The sequence below is a fragment of the Pseudophryne corroboree genome, chromosome 10, assembly GCF_028390025.1.
Source record: "Pseudophryne corroboree isolate aPseCor3 chromosome 10, aPseCor3.hap2, whole genome shotgun sequence".
In the NCBI taxonomy this organism is placed as follows: domain Eukaryota; kingdom Metazoa; phylum Chordata; class Amphibia; order Anura; family Myobatrachidae; genus Pseudophryne; species Pseudophryne corroboree.
In genome coordinates this window covers 94,040,561-94,058,472 of record NC_086453.1, presented here as the reverse complement: position 1 = coordinate 94,058,472, position 17,912 = coordinate 94,040,561, and the positions used below count along the sequence as shown (strand labels likewise).

Sequence of the window (17,912 nt, the reverse complement as noted above, 5' to 3'; positions counted from 1 at the left end):
CTCCTGCGGAGCCGCTATTCCCCATGGTCCTTTCAGGAACCCCAGCATCCACTTAGGACGATAGAGAAATGTATTTTTTATATAACATATAGATAATTAATAAAATCTACATTGGATTTGAAAAGCGCATTCTCAGATTGTGGTTTTTTTTGGCTTAGTTTTGGGGTAAATGACCTATTACCCCTGAGAGAGCTGCTTTCAAATCCGCCAATTGCGGCGCCAGGAATATTGTGGTTTGTTCGGTTTTACAAAAAATACCCCGATGATTCTGCAGAGAGGCAGCTGGCTCAGCACCATTAAGCCTTGCAATACACAATGAATCTGATCTGATGAATCTCCGTAATGAATACGGTGCGGAGCCACGTACCAGCACATTCAACCTCCCCCCCCCTCCCCGTAACGTCACGGTCACCATGGCGACCGGCTGAAAAGATGGCGGCGGAGTCTGGGAAGCGCGTGGAACTGTGGGGCGGCTCACCTGACCTTGCCCCGCGACCTCAGCGCCGGCCCAGAACCAATAGCAAGGCGCAGCTGCCGGGCTAGTGACCAATCGGTGCGGGCCTGTAAACAAGTTAGGCTGCACGGCGGTGAGACGACTGATTGACAGGAGCAACGAGCCAATGAGAAGCGGGGCTGGTGTAGGTGCCTCTAATGTTCTCTCAGTGCCAACCGGGAAGAGGCGGGGCTCCGGCGGCTAGTGGGTTTGGGTGCACTTATCGTGTGAGTGTATGTGAGAAATCCCGGAGACCCCAGGAGAGAGGAGGCAAGGTAAGGCCCGGCATGGCGGAGGAGGCTCTGGGTGTTGTTTGACTGATAGAGCTGGGTGGAGAGTGAGAGAAGGCAGCAGGTGTGTCTGTGGGGCTGGCACACACAGTATGAATGGGACATGCCGGGGAAGGGAGCATGCAGGTCATGGAGGAGATTGGCAAGGAAGATGGGAGGCTGCAGGGGAGGATGGTGCAGTGAGGCAAGAGGACGACTGGTGGTCGGGTATCGGAGGGGTGTGGTGGTTGGGGATCAGAGTGGGGGGTGAGGTTGGGGCCCTACACTATCCATAGATTAGCACTCAAGTCACAAGATGCTCACACTGTGGCCATTGTACAGGACTGTCGCACACCGAGGCTGGGATCACAGTACACCAGGAATAGTATGTAGGTAGTATGTACACCTGTACACTATATCTATACTAACATTCACTTCTGATGTATTTCTATCTGTGTTCTGTAAGACATAGCACACTCATAGGACATGTATTGTGCGTGACAGAGAGTGACACACACACTCTCTCTCTCTCTCACTCTCTCACTCCTTTAATTCATGGCAAATATCTGATTTTACCACACGTTAAGTAAATACATGTTTTAACTCTGCTATCTGCTAATAATGGGACCCTTTTCCCAACTATGGGGTTTATTTACTAAGCCGTGGACGGAGATAAAGTACCAGCCAGTCGGCTCCTAACTGTCATTTTTCAAACCCAGCGTTTGATATGGCAGTTAGGAGCTGATTGGCTGGTACTTTATCTCCATCCAAGGCTTAATAAATCGACCCCTATATCCTGCACTTACGATAAGGGCCAACTTTTTTTATTTTTGTTTTGATAGTGTTTTTACATTTAATATTTCTATGAGCAAAGTTTGTGGTTTTTTTTTTTTTTTTTCTTCTTTTTGTGTGTGTGTGTGTGTTGGCTATTACATATTCATGTTGACACTTGTTTGTTATACAGGTACATGAAATAGGTTAGTCAATTGTTTATCTAATAAAATAAATATTGAACTTACACGGTCTCTGGTGTTCATATACCATTGAAATTCCATATACAGGCCCACGTGTCTATTAAGTTTACAATGTATATAGTGGCTGTTAGTGATTTACAAATAGAATAAGTAAGTCTGCATATAGGGGATGAATACTGGTGATTTGTTTATAAAGGGAACTTGTTGTCAGATTCTGTACATATTACATCAGTGCTTCTGTGGCGGCATGTGTCCATTGCATAGTTTAGTAAGGCTATTTGCATATAATAGGCAACATTCTCCGACTTTCTATGATAGTTTGCCCTTTTCTTGACTTTAGGGCAAACTCTTGGTATTTCTTAGAAGTAGATCATTATCGTCTTTGACAAGTGTAGTTCACCAGAGGGAGGAGCTAAAATGCAGTTAACTGTCCCTCCTCTTTTTTCTTTTCTTTTCTGTAACAACGCATTAAAACTAGACATGGGGAGATTCAATTAAGCAGCCGTTTCTGACTGTGCACATTGCTGTCAATTACAGGGGAGACAAATCCTCATGTTTTTGTTCATGCCTCTATACAGTGAGACCAAAGCAAGCTATGTTATCATGCCTAAATAACCTGCATTATAGTAGTGTGCTTATTAAATATCCCCTATTACAGTGGTTCCAAAACTTGTTTGAATCGCGGCGCCCTAGAGTTTTAGAATTTTTTTTTCATGGCACCCTTAGGCCAAATGTTTCTTACTGTGAAATTCAGAATTGTGTTTTATATGTCTTTCTTCGGATTAGTTAAATTGTCAGGAACAGGATTTGCTTCGGTTTGTCCACATAATTTATGATTGGAAGCCACAAGCACTGGTTTTGCCTATTACATTGACCAAAAATAATTTGAATTGGTACTTGACCACCAGCAATAAGTTGAGTGTAGGTCAGGTTTTGCTCTTGGTCCTCATTTCACAGAAGCATTACAAGCATGTTCATAATGTGTCATTGCTTCTATGCAGTGGATAGTACGATGTACTTTTTGAACACCCTTCCCAGGGAACATTGTATTTTACAGAGGGATCAATTTAACAAAGAGACTTAACCTTCTGCACTGACTATTTCACTATGCTATTTATCAAACAGCAGTAAGCTTATACTGCTTTCACATCTCCAATGCCGAATCCCACCCGGGAATTGGAAACGGGTCCTTCCTGGGTGGGATCCGACATTGGATGCTGCTTGCTGGCTTCCCGACCTGGCAATTTGTCGTGTCTGTTGCCATAGCGGTGGGGGACAGAGCCTGAGGCAGCGCTGGGAGATGAGCTCTTCTCTGCGCTGCCTCTCCCTATGCTGTGAATGGGTACCGGGTCACATCGACCCGGCAACCCATTCACACTGTGTTTGACCCGGTATTCAACCCGAGAATAACCCTTCTTATTACCCGGGTTGAATTACCGGGTCAGGCAACCCGGGAATTCGGACATGGCCCTTTCACATCGCACACTGACCCGTCTCGATCTGGCAATATGCTGGGTCGATACCGGGTTATTTGTGCGATGTGAAAGGAGTATTAGTTTGCAGTGGTTTGTCACTGTTATTAGGGCTTGCTAAAACTGTGGCAGGTAATGCTGGGATGTGTAGTTCCACAGCATCTAAAGGGCAGCATAGTGAATGGCCAATGCTGTATAGCTTTTTAGGCTTTGCTGAGTCCCCGTCAGGTGGAATTATAGTGCACAAGCGCAGACTCTCACGCACGCGTGCATTACACAGCAGCCTGTTGCTGACAAGAGTAGGCTGCCAATATCCGAGTGGAGTAAGTCGCCGAGGACCTCGCCGGAGAGGTAAGTTATGTTTAATACTGGAGGCATATTAGTTGATATCGCTGTGATACTAAACACGCCACTGGTAATAAGGATTGTTGATAAATGCAGTCCTGAGTGTTAATGCTTGTGACCATTGTAGGCAACACTGAAATCAATGTAAAATGGATGCTATTTAAGAAGTCCATTTGCATCCATTATTTTTGACTAGCCAGATCAGTGCATGTTAAAAAGGTGTTAACTATACACCTGTCAGGGGTTCAACATGAATCCCCCCATGTACAAGTGTTTCATAATGTAAAAAATGTTATGTCTAAATTAAATCTAAAGTCTACCAATAAAAGCAATTACCATTGATATTAATAGTTACTTATATAGCTCCAGAATATTCCGTTGTGCTTTACAACTGGGAGCAAATGGTAATAAAACAAGACTGGGTTATAGCAGACGGATAGAGATGTAAGAGGACCCTGTTCACAAGGCTCCAATCTATAGAACATTACTATGATTTTTATGTAAAATATTGTTTGCTGCTGTCGTTCTTTTCATTTATTTAAAAGGTCTTTCATTTGTAAGTGGAGCCTTTATATGGAATGTCATCGCTGATAAATGTTCTACTTTAAAGTGCCAGGACTGGATGTAATGGAGTGCGAGACGGCTGTAGCTCCGATATTCTGGGCAAACGCGTAATTTTTTTTTTCTAAAGCAGTAAACAGGTTGATTTTGCCTTGTACATTTTTGCTGTTTTAAAAAAAAGTACGAGTTCTGTCAGAATCTCGGCCCTCCGGCCATCTGGCACTCCATTACATCCGGCCTCCAATGTTTCACTTTTCTAACCGGGGCACTTTAAGCTAGCCCCACACTGGTATTGCAGAGTACCTAGATTACATTACTTTGCGGTTGTGTTGAGTATCTGCATTGCACTGGGCCACATGCATTTTGCGTAATGGATCATATGAAATCTTGCTATTATGTTCTGAATTGCCAGTCTATCCTATTTGCTTACACACAAGACTGTTCGCAAATTGGCTTAGCCAGGCTGCATTTTTTTTTTTTTTTTTAAAGTGACCAAACTGGCAGCCATATTGGCACATGTGCAGTAAGCTGTATGTTCAGTAAGCACATTTACATGTGGTAGCCCATCAATGCCATGTCTTGTAGTTGACACTTTGTCTAAAAACAAGGGAAACTATATAATTATACATAATAAGTCACATGGTTGAAAGAAAAACTTGAATACAACTGCATTAATAATCTAGTAGTTCCTATGTGCAGCTTCTGAATAAATTGGTGATCAGGGCTATTTTGATTCACAGTCACCTGCGATTCTGCTATTGCTTCCAACACTAGTAAGGGTAGTACCTCTTAGCTAGGAAGTCCCATTGTAGCTAGCTTGTATGTATCTGACTGACGACATGCAGCATTGTATGTGCATTTCATATTACTGTTAATAATATAATAGTACCGTATATACTAGAGTATAAGTTGACCCGAATATAAGCCGAGGCACCTAATTTTACCACAAAAACTGGGAAAAATTATTGACTCGAGTATAAGCCTAGGGTGGGAAATGCTCGTTGCCAGGGGTTTCATGCGGTAGGTGTTATGCTTGTTGCCAGGGGGTAATGCTTGTTGCTAGGGCTGTGCCCCCAGTGCCACATATACCCCTAGTGACAGATATCCCCCCCCCCACAGTGCCAGATAAAAACATGCCCCCCTGTTGCTTTGCCCCCAGTAGTTGTGCCCCCTCTGTCTTTGCCCCCTGTCGCCGCTTACAAACACACACACACACACACACACACACACACACACACACACACACACACACACACACACACACACTAATAAAAACAATACTTACCACTCCCCCGCTCCTGCTTCCCGACCGCTTCTTCTGCTGCTCCGTCCATCTGGCCGCCTGCTCCTCTCTATGGGAGAGACGTCATGACGTCTCTCCCATAGCAGCGCCGCACAGACACTAGAGGTCAATAATGACCTCTAGTGTCTGTCCCTGGAGCCGGCTGCAGCGGACGCCCGCTCAGCCCACGGCGTCTGCTGCAGCCGTGGAGCTTCGGGGTGCTGACTCAAGTATAAGCCGAGGGGGGCTTTTTCAGCATAGAAAAATGTGCTGAAAAAGTCTGCTTATACTCGAGTATATACGGTAATATATTATATTAAACAGTAGGCTACAATTCAGAATTCTTACTGCAGAGAAAAAATAAAGGCGTACAATTTTATTATATAACTACTATGTAATTGTTTTCAACTCTAAAAAGAATAATTCATAGTAGATAAATGAGTGCTGGTAACCATTTCCCCTGTTTAAATCGTATGAATTCCATTTTCAACTGTCACGTGTTTCTGTTTTATTTATTGTTAGTGAAAATGGGGAACGTTTTTGCAGCCAGTTCTCCCGCGCCCCCCCTGGCAGGTACCCCTCCTGGCCCTGGATTATTAACTGTCCCTCCTGGATTCACAATGCCCCCTGTGTCAGGCCTGGGTCCAGCTGCAGAGAAGAAAGAACCTCAGGAAGAGGGGTTACCGAATCCCGGCACTTTTGAGGAGTGTCATCGCAAGTGTAAAGGTAAGAACCTTGTCTGTCACCCTGTGCTCGACCTACAATGTGGTCAGGGATTTTATATCTGTCTGTAAGCAGATCTGGCAGTCTTTCACTTCCTTTTCATCTCTCTTGCCTGTCCCTGTGTGTCGCCTCATCTCTGTATGTCTCTGTATACTTCAGTTGTCTCTGCGTCATCCGTGCTATGCTCTATAAATCCTTCTTGTTCTGTCCTTTTTCTCGTTATATGTCCGATTTTCCTTGGACTCCTCTTGGATGTTTCTGTAATAGCTTCATACTTTGCTTTTTACAGAATTATTCCCCATTCAGATGGAAGGCGTGAAACTGACTGTAAATAAGGGGCTGAGTAACTATTTCCAGGTAAGGATATTAAGAAGACTGATGGGTCACTAGTAAGGATGAAGACCAGCCTTTGGTTTAGTTTCTCTCGGCTGTCAGCCAGCAGTTTATTGTTTTATAAGCTAATTCAAACAATGTCGTTTTCCAAATACTGTATAAGATGCTGTCACTAATTTCTCTGCCTAAAGTTATTTGAACATTGCAGCAGAGATTTCCTTAGAGAACGGCATCACTCCCTCCCAGCTCACAAATTTTGGGAGCACTAGTTTAGAGGATGGGGTGGTGATCTGCGTAGCTGCAAAGCGTCAGATTCTGTTGTGGGCAAATTGTGCTGGAAAGACGGTGAAAACCGGTGAATAAAAAGTACATTTTATTGCTCAGGTTTTTTTTTCTTAAAAAACATTAAAGACCTGCTACAGTCGGGTCCACTTATATCACATGCCAGTGAGCCTCTAGTTAAGAAACTAACGGAACAATGTTTCCGTATAGGACTAAGTGGGGACTGTATGAAGCAGTGAAGAGTGGAGAAGTGGAAGCTTTGTGGTAGCAGCTGATTGGTTGCCATGGGCAACTTCTCCACTGGCTCACTTCTCCACTCTTTTCACTGTTTTATACATCTTCCCCTGAGTTATTGAATAGCACATTCACCAGGTACATTAGTCTATTTTAAATTGGCTATTTATTTGTTATATCTTTACCAAGTACCTGCAGCGTTTTACGTTATATGATGTATAATCTAGTTGGTAACTGCAGGCTTTACCACTATCTCTAAAATACATACAATGTTACAGCAATAGAAATAAATAGACCCGAACGGTGCCGTCTAAAAGCTGCCAGTGCAAGGAGGGTGTCAACCTCCAACATATAAAGGAGGACCAAAGGATAAAAAGGGGATCAGCACTAAACAGTATGTTGCAGTAGTAGCCCACTGGGGTGCTAAACAATAATGGGTGAATATTATAACAACATTGACTGAATAAAACGTTAGTTCATGCAATAAACAAACAAAAAAAAGGTGTTTTTTTTAAATCTATGGCTCAGTATAAAAATGAGACCATTTATTAATGAGCAGCAGACAAAGTGCATAGATTTAGCATAAAAAGCATGCTTCTGAAAAATCCTTGCTGTCCATTGTTGATTTGCTGCAAAGGCCTCTTTGCTTAAATACGGGTATTTGGAGGACTTCCTCAAGATGGTAAATTTTATATAACAATGCTGGGTAATATTTCCGGGACTTTTAAAGCACAAATTATCTTGTGGACTGCCGTAGACTCCGACTATATAGGCCCTAAACCCCCCATGAGTGGTCCCATGTACCATATGAACATTTACATTTTCATTTCTTATAAAAAAAACAACAACCTAGTTTTTATGCTGAATCTATACAATTCATGCGTGTTACTTAGTGTTCCTTCTAGAATTAATATGGGGCAGGGCGCCGGACTCCGGGGACGCCGGACTTCCCCCAGCTCTCTCCCATAGCGTGAATAGATGCCGTGTGCATGCGCACGGCATCTTTACACGCTGGGAGGGCAGGAATCGGGCGGCCGTTTTAGCAGGGCGCCGCAAAAGGGGCAGGGCGGATTTTGACTTTTAAGAAATCGGGCAGGGCGCGGCGCCCTGCTAAAACAGCCTAGAGTGAACACTATTACTAATAAATTGGCTAATCTTTACACTAAGCTGTATCTAGAGACTTTTATATAACAATGTTTTTTGATTGCATGAACTAATGTTTTATTGAGTCAATATATACCCATTATTGTTTAGCAATTAATTGGGTTAACACTGCAACATACTGTTTAGCACGATTTACCTCTTTATACAATGTTACAACATGAAACTTTAAATGTAATCCTTAAGGTGGGTACACACTGTAGTGATTTGTAACCGGACAATATGAATGGCAATGTATGTTTATCGTGATATACATATGTGTAAAGGGACGGAACGAGGGATCATTACCTTGCGTGGCGCAGCATGCAATATTGTCTGGTTGGCCACACAGCACGGCCGACGATATAGTGTGTGACTGCTGGAGTGCGCAGATTGCCCGTACACCCTGTGCGGTCCGGCCAATATGTTGTTCTGTTTCAGCGAGAAACAACGGATCTGGTCAATATTGCTTCATTGTATACCCAGCTATAGAATGTCATTGCGGTGTCACTAGCAGAGTGCTGGTGTTTTGATCATCATTGAGCTGCAACGTTTGAACCTTGTGTTTAATCCACTGTGTCCTAGGTGAATCACACAATCGCACTCAGTACTGTCGGCGACTCAAATTACCATTTTGGAGCAACCTACGTGGGAACAAAGCAGCTAAGCCCAACAGAGGTGAGGTTTTATTATTGTGACCCATTCCGTGGCATGGAACGTTCCGAACAGCTGTTTTATAATATGAAAATATTCCCTTAATCTAAGATATGTGAAGCCGTTTACAGCACACTTTGGTTCTTTTATGTTTGAAAAGTGTGTGATGTATGCGCTGTTGCTTCTTAACTGGTATAAACTTCATGTAATACATTTGGAAGTTTTCGGTCAGTAAGCAAAATTAAACTGTTGTGTTAGTGCATCATTAAAATCTTATTTCTCTGACGTCCTAGTGGATGCTGGGAACTCCGTAAGGACCATGGGGAATAGCGGCTCCGCAGGAGACTGGGCACATCTAAAGAAAGCTTTAGGATCACCTGGTGTGCACTGGCTCCTCCCCCTATGACCCTCCTCCAAGCTTCAGTTAGATTTCTGTGCCCGACGAGAAGGGTGCACACTAGGGGCTCTCCTGAGCTCTTTGTGAAAGTTTTAGTTTAGGTTTATTATTTTCAGTGAGACCTGCTGGCAACAGGCTCACTGCATCGAGGGACTAAGGGGAGAAGAAGCGAACTCACCTGCGTGCAGAGTGGATTGGGCTTCTTAGGCTACTGGACATTAGCTCCAGAGGGACGATCACAGGTTCAGCCTGGATGGGTCACCGGAGCCGCGCCGCCGTCCCCCTTACAGAGCCAGAAGAGCGAAGAGGTCCGGAAAAATCGGCGGCAGAAGACGATCCTGTCTTCAGATAAGGTAGCGCACAGCACCGCAGCTGTGCGCCATTGCTCTCAGCACACTTCACACTCCGGTCACTGAGGGTGCAGGGCGCTGGGGGGGGCAGCGCCCTGAGACGCAATAAATCGATAAAAAAACCTTATATGGCTAAAATAAATGCATCACATATAACTCCTGGGCTATATGGATGCATTTAACCCCTGCCAAAACATACAGAAAAAGGATGATAAGGACGCCGAGAAAGGGGCGGAGCCTATCTCCTCAGCACACTGGCGCCATTTTCCCTCACAGCTCAGTTGGAGGGAAGCTCCCTGGCTCTCCCCTGCAGTCACTACACTACAGAAAGGGGTTAAAAAAGAGAGGAGGGCACAAATTAGGCGCAGTATATAACAATACAGCAGCTATAAAGGGAAAAACACTTATATAAGGTTATCCCTGTATATATATAGCGCTCTGGTGTGTGCTGGCAAACTCTCCCTCTGTCTCCCCAAAGGGCTAGTGGGGTCCTGTCCTCTATCAGACATTCCCTGTGTGTGTGCTGTGTGTCGGTACGTTGGTGTCGACATGTATGAGGAGAAAAATGATAAGGAGACGGAGTAGAGTGTCTGAAATTGTGTTGTCACCCCCTCAGATACAGACGCCGACAGGGGTACTGACTCCTGTGTCGACGGTGAAGAGACAACCGTGATTTCCAATAGGGCCACACATTGCATGATTGAGGCAATGGAAAAAGTTTACACTTTTCTGATAATATGAATACCACCAAAAAAAGGGGTATTATGTTTGGTGAGGAAACACTTCCTGTAGTTTTCCTGAATCTGAGAAATAAAATGAGGTGTGTGATGATGCGTGGGTTTCCCCCCGATAACAATTGATATTTTCTAAAAAGTTATTGGCAGTATACCTTTTCCCGCCAGAGGTTAGGGTGCGTTGGGAAACACCCCCTAGGGTGGATAAAGCGCTCACACGCTTGTAAAAACAAGGGCTCTACCCTCTCCTGAGATGGCCGCCCTTAAGGATCCTGCTGATAGAAAGCAGGAGGGTATCCTAAATGTATTTACACACATACTGGTGTTATACTGCGACCAGCAATCGCCTCAGCCTGGATGTGCAGTGCTGGGTTGGCGTGGTCGGATTCCCTGACTGGAAATATGATATCCTAGATAAGGACAGTATATTATTGCCTATAGAGCAATTAAAAGATGCATTTCTATATATGCAGGATGCACAGCGGAATATTTGCCGACTGGCATCAAGTATAAGTGCGTTGTCCAATTATTCCAGTAAAGTGGTCAGGTGATGCGGATTCCAAACGGCATTTGGAAGTATTGCCTTAAAAGAGGGGATGTACCCCAGGTCGCCTCTCAAAATAAGACGCCGTATTATCAGGCGCAGTCCTGGTTGGCAAGCGGACAAAAGGGTTCCTCTTTTCTGCTCGTGACAGAGGGAGAGGAAAATGGCTGCAGAGATCAGCCAGTTCCAAGGAACAGAAACCCTTTTCCGCCGCTGCCAAGCCCTCAGTATGACGCTAGGGCTTTACAAATTCAGGCACGGTGGGGTCCCGTTCTCAATGAATTTCAGTGCGCAGTGGGCTCACTCGCAAGTAGACCCCTGGATCCTTCAGATAATATTTCAGGGGTACAAATTGGAATTCGAGACGTATTCCCCTCGCCGTTTCCAAAAGTCTGTTTTACCGACGTCTCCCGCTGACAGGGAGGCAGTTTTGGAAGCCATTCACAAGCTGTATTCCCAGCAGGTGATAATCAAGGTACCCCTCCTGCAACAGGGAACGGGGTATTATTCCACACTATTGTGGTACCGAAGCCAGACGGCTCGGTGAGACCGATTTTAAAATCTAAAATCTAAAATCTTTGAACACTTGCATACAGAGGTTCAAATTCAAAATTGAGTCACTCAGAGCAGTGATTGCAAAACTGGAAGAAGGGGACTACATGATGTCTCGGGACATCAAGGAGGCTTACCTTCATGTCAAACTTTACCCTTCTCACCAAGGGTATTTCAGGTTATGGTACAGAACTGTATCAGTTCGGACGCTGCCGTAGGGATGGTCCACGGCACCCCGGGTCTTTACTGAAGTAATGACCGAAATGATGATATTCCCTCGAAGGAAGGGAATTTTAGTTATCCTTTACTTGGACGATTCCCTGATAAGGGTAAGATCCAGGGAACAGTTGGAGATCGGTGTAGCACTATATCAGGTAGTGTTGCGGCAGCACGATTGGATTTTCAATATTCCAAAAATCGCAGCTGGTTCCGACGACTTGTCTTCTGTTCCTAGGGATGATTCTGGACATAGTCCAGAAAGAAGGTGCTTCTCCCGGAGGAGAAAGCCAGGGAGTTATCTGAGCTAGTCAGGAACCTCCTAAAACCGAACCAAGTCTCAGTGCATCAATGCACAAGGGTTCTGGGTAAAAATGGTGGCTTCCTACGAAGCAATCCCATTCGGCAGATTCCACGCACAGTGGAACCTTCTGGACAAATGGTCCGGGTCGCATCTTCAGATGCTTCAGCGGATAACCCTGTCACCAGGGACAAGGGTATCCCTCCTGTGGTGGTTGCAGAGTGCTCATCTTCTAGAGGGCCGCAGATTCGGCATTCGGGACTGGGTCCTGGTGGCCACGGATGCCAGCCTGCGAGGCTGGGGAGCAGTCACGCAGGGAAGGAATTTCCAGGGCTTATGGTCAAGCCTGGAGACATCTCTTCATAAAAACATTCTGGAACTAAGGGCCATTTACAATGCCCTAAGTCAAGCGAAACCCCTGCTTCAGGGTCAGGCGGTATTGATCCAATCGGACAACATCACGTCAGTCGCCCACGTAAACAGACAGGGCGGCACGAGAAGCAGGAGGGCAATGGCAGAAGCTGCAAGGATTTTCGCTGGGCGGAAAATCATGTGATAGCACTGTCAGCAGTGTTCATTCCGGGAGTGGACAACTGGGAAGCAGACTTCCTCAGCAGACACGACCTTCACCCGGGAGAGTGGGGACTTCACCCAGAAGTCTTCCACCTGATTGTAAACCGTTGGGAAAAACAAAAGGTGGACATAATGGCGTCCCGTCTAAACAAAAAACTAGACAGATATTGCGCCAGGTCAAGGGACCCCCAGGCAATAGCGGTGGACGCTCTGGTAACACCGTGGGTGTACCAGTCAGTGTATGGGTTCCCTCCTCTGCCCCTCATACCAAAAGTACTGAGAATCATAAGAAGGAGAGGAGTAAGAACTATACTCGTGGTTCCGGATTGGCCAAGAAGGACTTGGTATCCGGAACTTCAAGAGATGCTCACGGACGAACCGTGGCCTCTACCTCTAAGAAAGGACCTGCTCCAGCAAGGGCCTTGTCTGTTCCAAGACTTACCGCGGCTGCGTTTGACGGCATGGCGGTTGAACGCCGGATCCTGAAGATCCCTACCCTGGTCAAGGCCAGGAAAGACGTAACCGCAAAACATTATCACCGCATTTGGCGAAAATATGTTGCGTGGGGTGAGGCCAAGAAGGCCCCTACAGAGGAATTTCAACTGGGTCGTTTCCTCCATTTCCTGCAAACAGGACTGTCTATGGGCCTAAAATTAGGGTCCATTAAGGTTCAAATTTCGGCCCTGTCGATTTTCTTCCAAAAAGAACTGGCTTCAGTGCCTGAAGTTCAGACATTTGTAAAAGGGGTACTGCATATACAGTCTCCTTTTGTGCCTCCAGTGGCACCTTGGGGATCTCAATGTTGTGTTGAGTTTTCCTAAAGTCACATTGGTTTGAACCACTCACCACTGTGGACTTAAAATATCTCACATGGAAGTGACGAGTTAGCCCTGGTTTCAGCCAGGCGGGTGTCAGAATTGGCGGCTTTATCATATAAAAGCCCTTTCTTAATAGTTCATTCTGAAAGGACAGAATTGAGGACTCGTCCTCAAATTTTCTACCTAAGGTGGTTTCTGCATTTCACATGAACCAACCTATTGTGGTACCTGCGGCTACTAAGGACTTGGAGGATTCCAAGTTGCTTGACGTGGTCAGGACCCTGAAAATACATGTTTCCAGGACGGCTGGAGTCAGAAAATCTGACTCGCTGTTTATCCTGTATGCACCCAACAAACTGGGTGCTTCTGCTTCTAAGCAGACGATTGCTCGTTGGATTTGTAGTAAAATTCAGCTTGCACATTCTGTGGCAGGCCTGCCACAGCCAACAATCTTAAAATGCCCACTCCACAAGGAAGGTGGGCTCATCTTGGGCAGCTGCCCGAGGGGTCTCGGCTTTACAACTTTGCCGAGCAGTTACTTGGTCAGGAGCAAATACGTTTGTAAAATTCTACAAATTTGATATCTTGACTGAGGAGGACCTGGAGTTCTCTCATTCGGTGCTGCAGAGTCATCCGCACTCTCCCGCCCGTTTGGGAGCTTTGGTATAATCCCCATGGTCCTTACGGAGTTCCCAGCATCCACTAGGACGTCAGAGAAAATAAGAATTTACTTACCGGTAATTCTATTTCTCGTAGTCCGTAGTGGATGCTGGGCGCCCATCCCAAGTGCGGATTGTCTGCAATACTGGTACATAATTATTGTTACCAAAAAATTCGGGTTATTGTTGTAGTGAGCCATCTTTTCTAGAGGCTCCTCTATTATCATGCTGTTAACTGGGTTCAGATCACAAGTTGTACAGTGTGGCTGGTATGAGTCTTACCCGGGATTCAAAATCCTTCCTTATTGTGTACGCTCGTCCGGGCACAGTATCCTAACTGAGGCTTGGAGGAGGGTCATAGGGGGAGGAGCCAGTGCACACCAGGTGATCCTAAAGCTTTCTTTAGATGTGCCCAGTCTCCTGCGGAGCCGCTATTCCCCATGGTCCTTACGGAGTTCCCAGCATCCACTACGGACTACGAGAAATAGAATTATCGGTAAGTAAATTCTTATTTTTTCATGCTTTTTTAAGTGGAAGAAATATGTTTTATCATTGCTCAATAAATACTCAAAGGTGAAGATGTAAAACTTCAGGAATCCAGTGGCCAGATCCACTGAGGTTTGCAAACTTCTCCCTCTATTCCACTAGGGATGAAATATGTGCTGTATTGACCGGCTGTCTCCAGTCAGCTGCTTCCCGTCATTGTAAAGGACTGCATATAATCTTATATTTCTTCTCTACTGTTTGGGATGGATGTTTTCAGTACGAAGTTTGAAATAATATTTTTTAAGAAGTTCTATAAATTAGAAACTGTTAGTACCCCAGGTACACCCCCCTCCTGTTTAAGGTTTTGTTGCAAATGGTTTAGATCAGTGATGGGGAACCTTTAGCACTCCAGCTGTTGTTGAACTTCACATCCCAGCATGCCCTGCACCAGTTTTAGCATGGCCAAATAGCAAAACTGTAGCAAGGCATGCTGGGATGTGTAGTTTAACAACAGCTGGAGTGCCAAAGGTTCCTCATCACTGGTTTAGATAATGAGAACCCCTGAGTGGAGATTTTGGCCAGTGCGCTTCGTGTGTTGCATGGTATAATGTTCCAGGTAGTGCTCGCACATAGTCATTTGTAGTGGAAGGTCTTCTTCATGGCTGTACATTTCAAGCTTTGTGATATTCAACAGGAACGTTGGTCTCCATGGTTGAATGTTGGTGCAGGTAAGTCTGTCACATGACTTCTGTGTAGGCAGCAGACTGTGGCTTAGTAGTTCTGTGGGATAGAAAATTGCTGCTTGTTGTCATTCGTTTCCTTATATTTTCCCAGGCATTCCCAGTTTTAGTAGGAGATGTGGATAACAACGGCAGTCTCAATGCACAGATAATCCATCAAATATCTAAACATATCAGAACAAAGATTGCTTTACAGGTAAGAGATAAAAGAATTGCTTGTGTAACTTGGAGCCATGTACGCTCCTGTCTTCATGTGGCTTATTTACTTTATTTAGCCAATGTTCTCTAATCTTCCCCGTTATCGTCGCATGATAGTCTCTCTCCATCGGTGATCTTCCTTATGCCTATCACGCTCAACAACACGAGTAAGACCCTAGTTAACACAGGAGATAACATCCCCCCCAGATGTCTGTGTGTGAACAACAGGGGTTCATTGTCTGGGATCTACACAATTTGGGAAATACCCTGTTGGTGACAGACAACTGGTAATTTTTCAACCTGTATCTAGACAAGGGGTGTTTCCTAGCAAGATATTTTTGTGGGATGACACTTCCTTTTAAAATATAATATGAAATCTTAACCAATCGTTAATAATTGGTTTTACATAACATACCATGTTTTGGCTAAGATGCCCCTACATTAAAAAATTAAACTTTACTCCCTCAATCCCATCCTCTTCCATAAACTTTCTATAGCCTGCACTTTTGCTCCTCAGACTCAGCAGTCAAAGTTTGTGAACTGGCAGTTGGATACAGAATACAGAGGAGACGATTTCACAGCCGCAGTCACCATGGGCAACCCAGACATATTGGTGGGATCCGGTGAGGACAATATAAACTTGAATCTTTGCTTTAGTCTTCTTTTTGTACAATATGCAGAGGAAGGAACAAGACTTAATCTGATGATACAGGCATGTGTTCATTTGAAGTGTTTATGAAACACAATAAACAAACTTTGATGCCGATAGTCCTAAAATATAAGTAAATGGATGCCCACACATAGTTGTATCTAAATCTCTCTGTACATGTTCCATTTGCCCCACCTGCAGTGCAACATTGTTTTGCCCATCAGTGTGCTTTTGTTGGTTTTCTAACAAACCTGAATAAGGCCCATAGACTGCACAGTTCAGGTATTTCAGAATCACGCCTGGATTCTGAATTTCAAGAAGTCACACTTGGTACCTTTTTACAGCATGCATCTTCTGTTCTTGGGGTGGTCTTAAACACCTGTCTTCAGAGTCCAAGGCCCGGGTGCTCTGGAATTTGGTCAGGATTGTGCTTTGCGTTACCTCGCCTGTCCTTCTTGCTGGGTCTGAAGGTGTTGGGCACTGTGCTCTTCACATTCAAGACTAATGATCTTGAATGCGAAGAGTATAGTACGTGAGGCACCTGAAGCATAATCAGCGATAAGTGTCGGCATCAGTAGGAGGAGCACGCCGCATCGGGCTAATAGGATAACCCCTACCCACGGGTAATTTTTATACCCCCCTTAGTAAACTCTGGAAACGCGCTCTATATACAAGTATATCTATATCCTTCAAATTATCACTTCCGAACGACTTCCTTTCTTCAGCTTTTTTTGCATCTCATAGAAAGGTACAATTTGGACATTAAATCAAAGCCGTTCACCCCATCTAGTATGTCTATTGACATCTTTGTACGATGGGGGCTGTGACCTAGACTGGACTCCTCCCTGGTGTGAAGATAGAGCAGTATGCACCCTGACTCTTGAGCACAAGTCCTGTTTTTGTACAAGGTGCACTTTTTCTGTGTCTTGTGCATTAGTTGCTGTGTAAACAGTTGTTTCAAAGCTGACCAGTTCTCTTTAGATATTACGAGTTTGAAACCACACTACTTGTCTCCAATTTTATAATCCTAAATTCGTCATTGGGCCGTATATAACGGAGTCCCAGTTCGCCCCGACATGCGGGATGCCGTTACATCTGGCCCATTATCTTAATTTTATTTACTATTCCTTAAATAACATTTAAGTTAAACAGCATAAGAGTTATGGATAGATAGATAGATGTTTGTAAGTTTGCTCGCTGTTCTTTTCTATCCTATCACACTTATGTTTCCCATACGTCTCTTGTCAATCTTAATAATAATCTGCTCACAATACAGAAGCGTGGGGGATTATGACTAGAGATTATGGCATGATTGGGGACAGTTTTCTTGGATATGTAGTCACAATGTTCAAATGCGCTCATCCCCAAGAGTAATTACGCTACCCCAATGCAACGTAGCTAATTTTACAAGACACTTGTAAGCTGCAAGGAGAAATGTGCAAGAAATATGTAACTTTTTTTTGTTTTAGTTCACTTGTTGCTATAATGCATTCATTTTTGGAAGCTGTACTGTACATTCAGAGTCATTTTGTATGTGATATATAATGCCTTGAACCTTTTGTCTTTAGGTATTGTGGTAGCTCACTACCTGCAGAGCATTACTCCCAGTCTGGCACTAGGAGGGGAACTTGTCTACCACCGGCGTCCCGGGGAGGAGGGAACGGTTATATCTTTGGCAGGAAGATACACAGGTATTGCGTCTAGGTGTAATCGTGGACACGTTTGTAGTGTTCAGTGTATAATGCTCTTAAACTTTGTCTGAAAAATGCATCTGCTTTTAGAAATGTATCCAACCATGATGAACAATGAAGAACCTTTATTGCAAAGCAAGTTAGGCAAAAATAGTGTAACACTCAGGAGCTAGTATGTGGAATCCTGAAGCCATCTTCTAATAAGTCTGGGAAGGCATCCTTGTCTAGTTCCATTCGTAATG

General features: G+C 44.5%; 1 protein-coding gene across 1 annotated transcript in view; it reads left to right on the top strand.

Moving 5' to 3' along the window:
* The first annotated feature begins 1,060 nt into the window (after positions 1–1,060).
* TOMM40 (translocase of outer mitochondrial membrane 40) overlaps positions 1,061–17,912 on the top strand; it is a 70,905-nt gene continuing 54,053 nt past the window's right edge. The window contains exons 1-7 of the mRNA XM_063942600.1: positions 1,061–1,151; positions 5,919–6,122; positions 6,409–6,476; positions 8,694–8,786; positions 15,227–15,328; positions 15,848–15,953; positions 17,548–17,670. Coding sequence (XP_063798670.1) covers positions 1,079–1,151; positions 5,919–6,122; positions 6,409–6,476; positions 8,694–8,786; positions 15,227–15,328; positions 15,848–15,953; positions 17,548–17,670 — 769 coding nt within the window. The 5' untranslated portion in view covers positions 1,061–1,078. The remainder of the gene's footprint in view (positions 1,152–5,918; positions 6,123–6,408; positions 6,477–8,693; positions 8,787–15,226; positions 15,329–15,847; positions 15,954–17,547; positions 17,671–17,912) is intronic.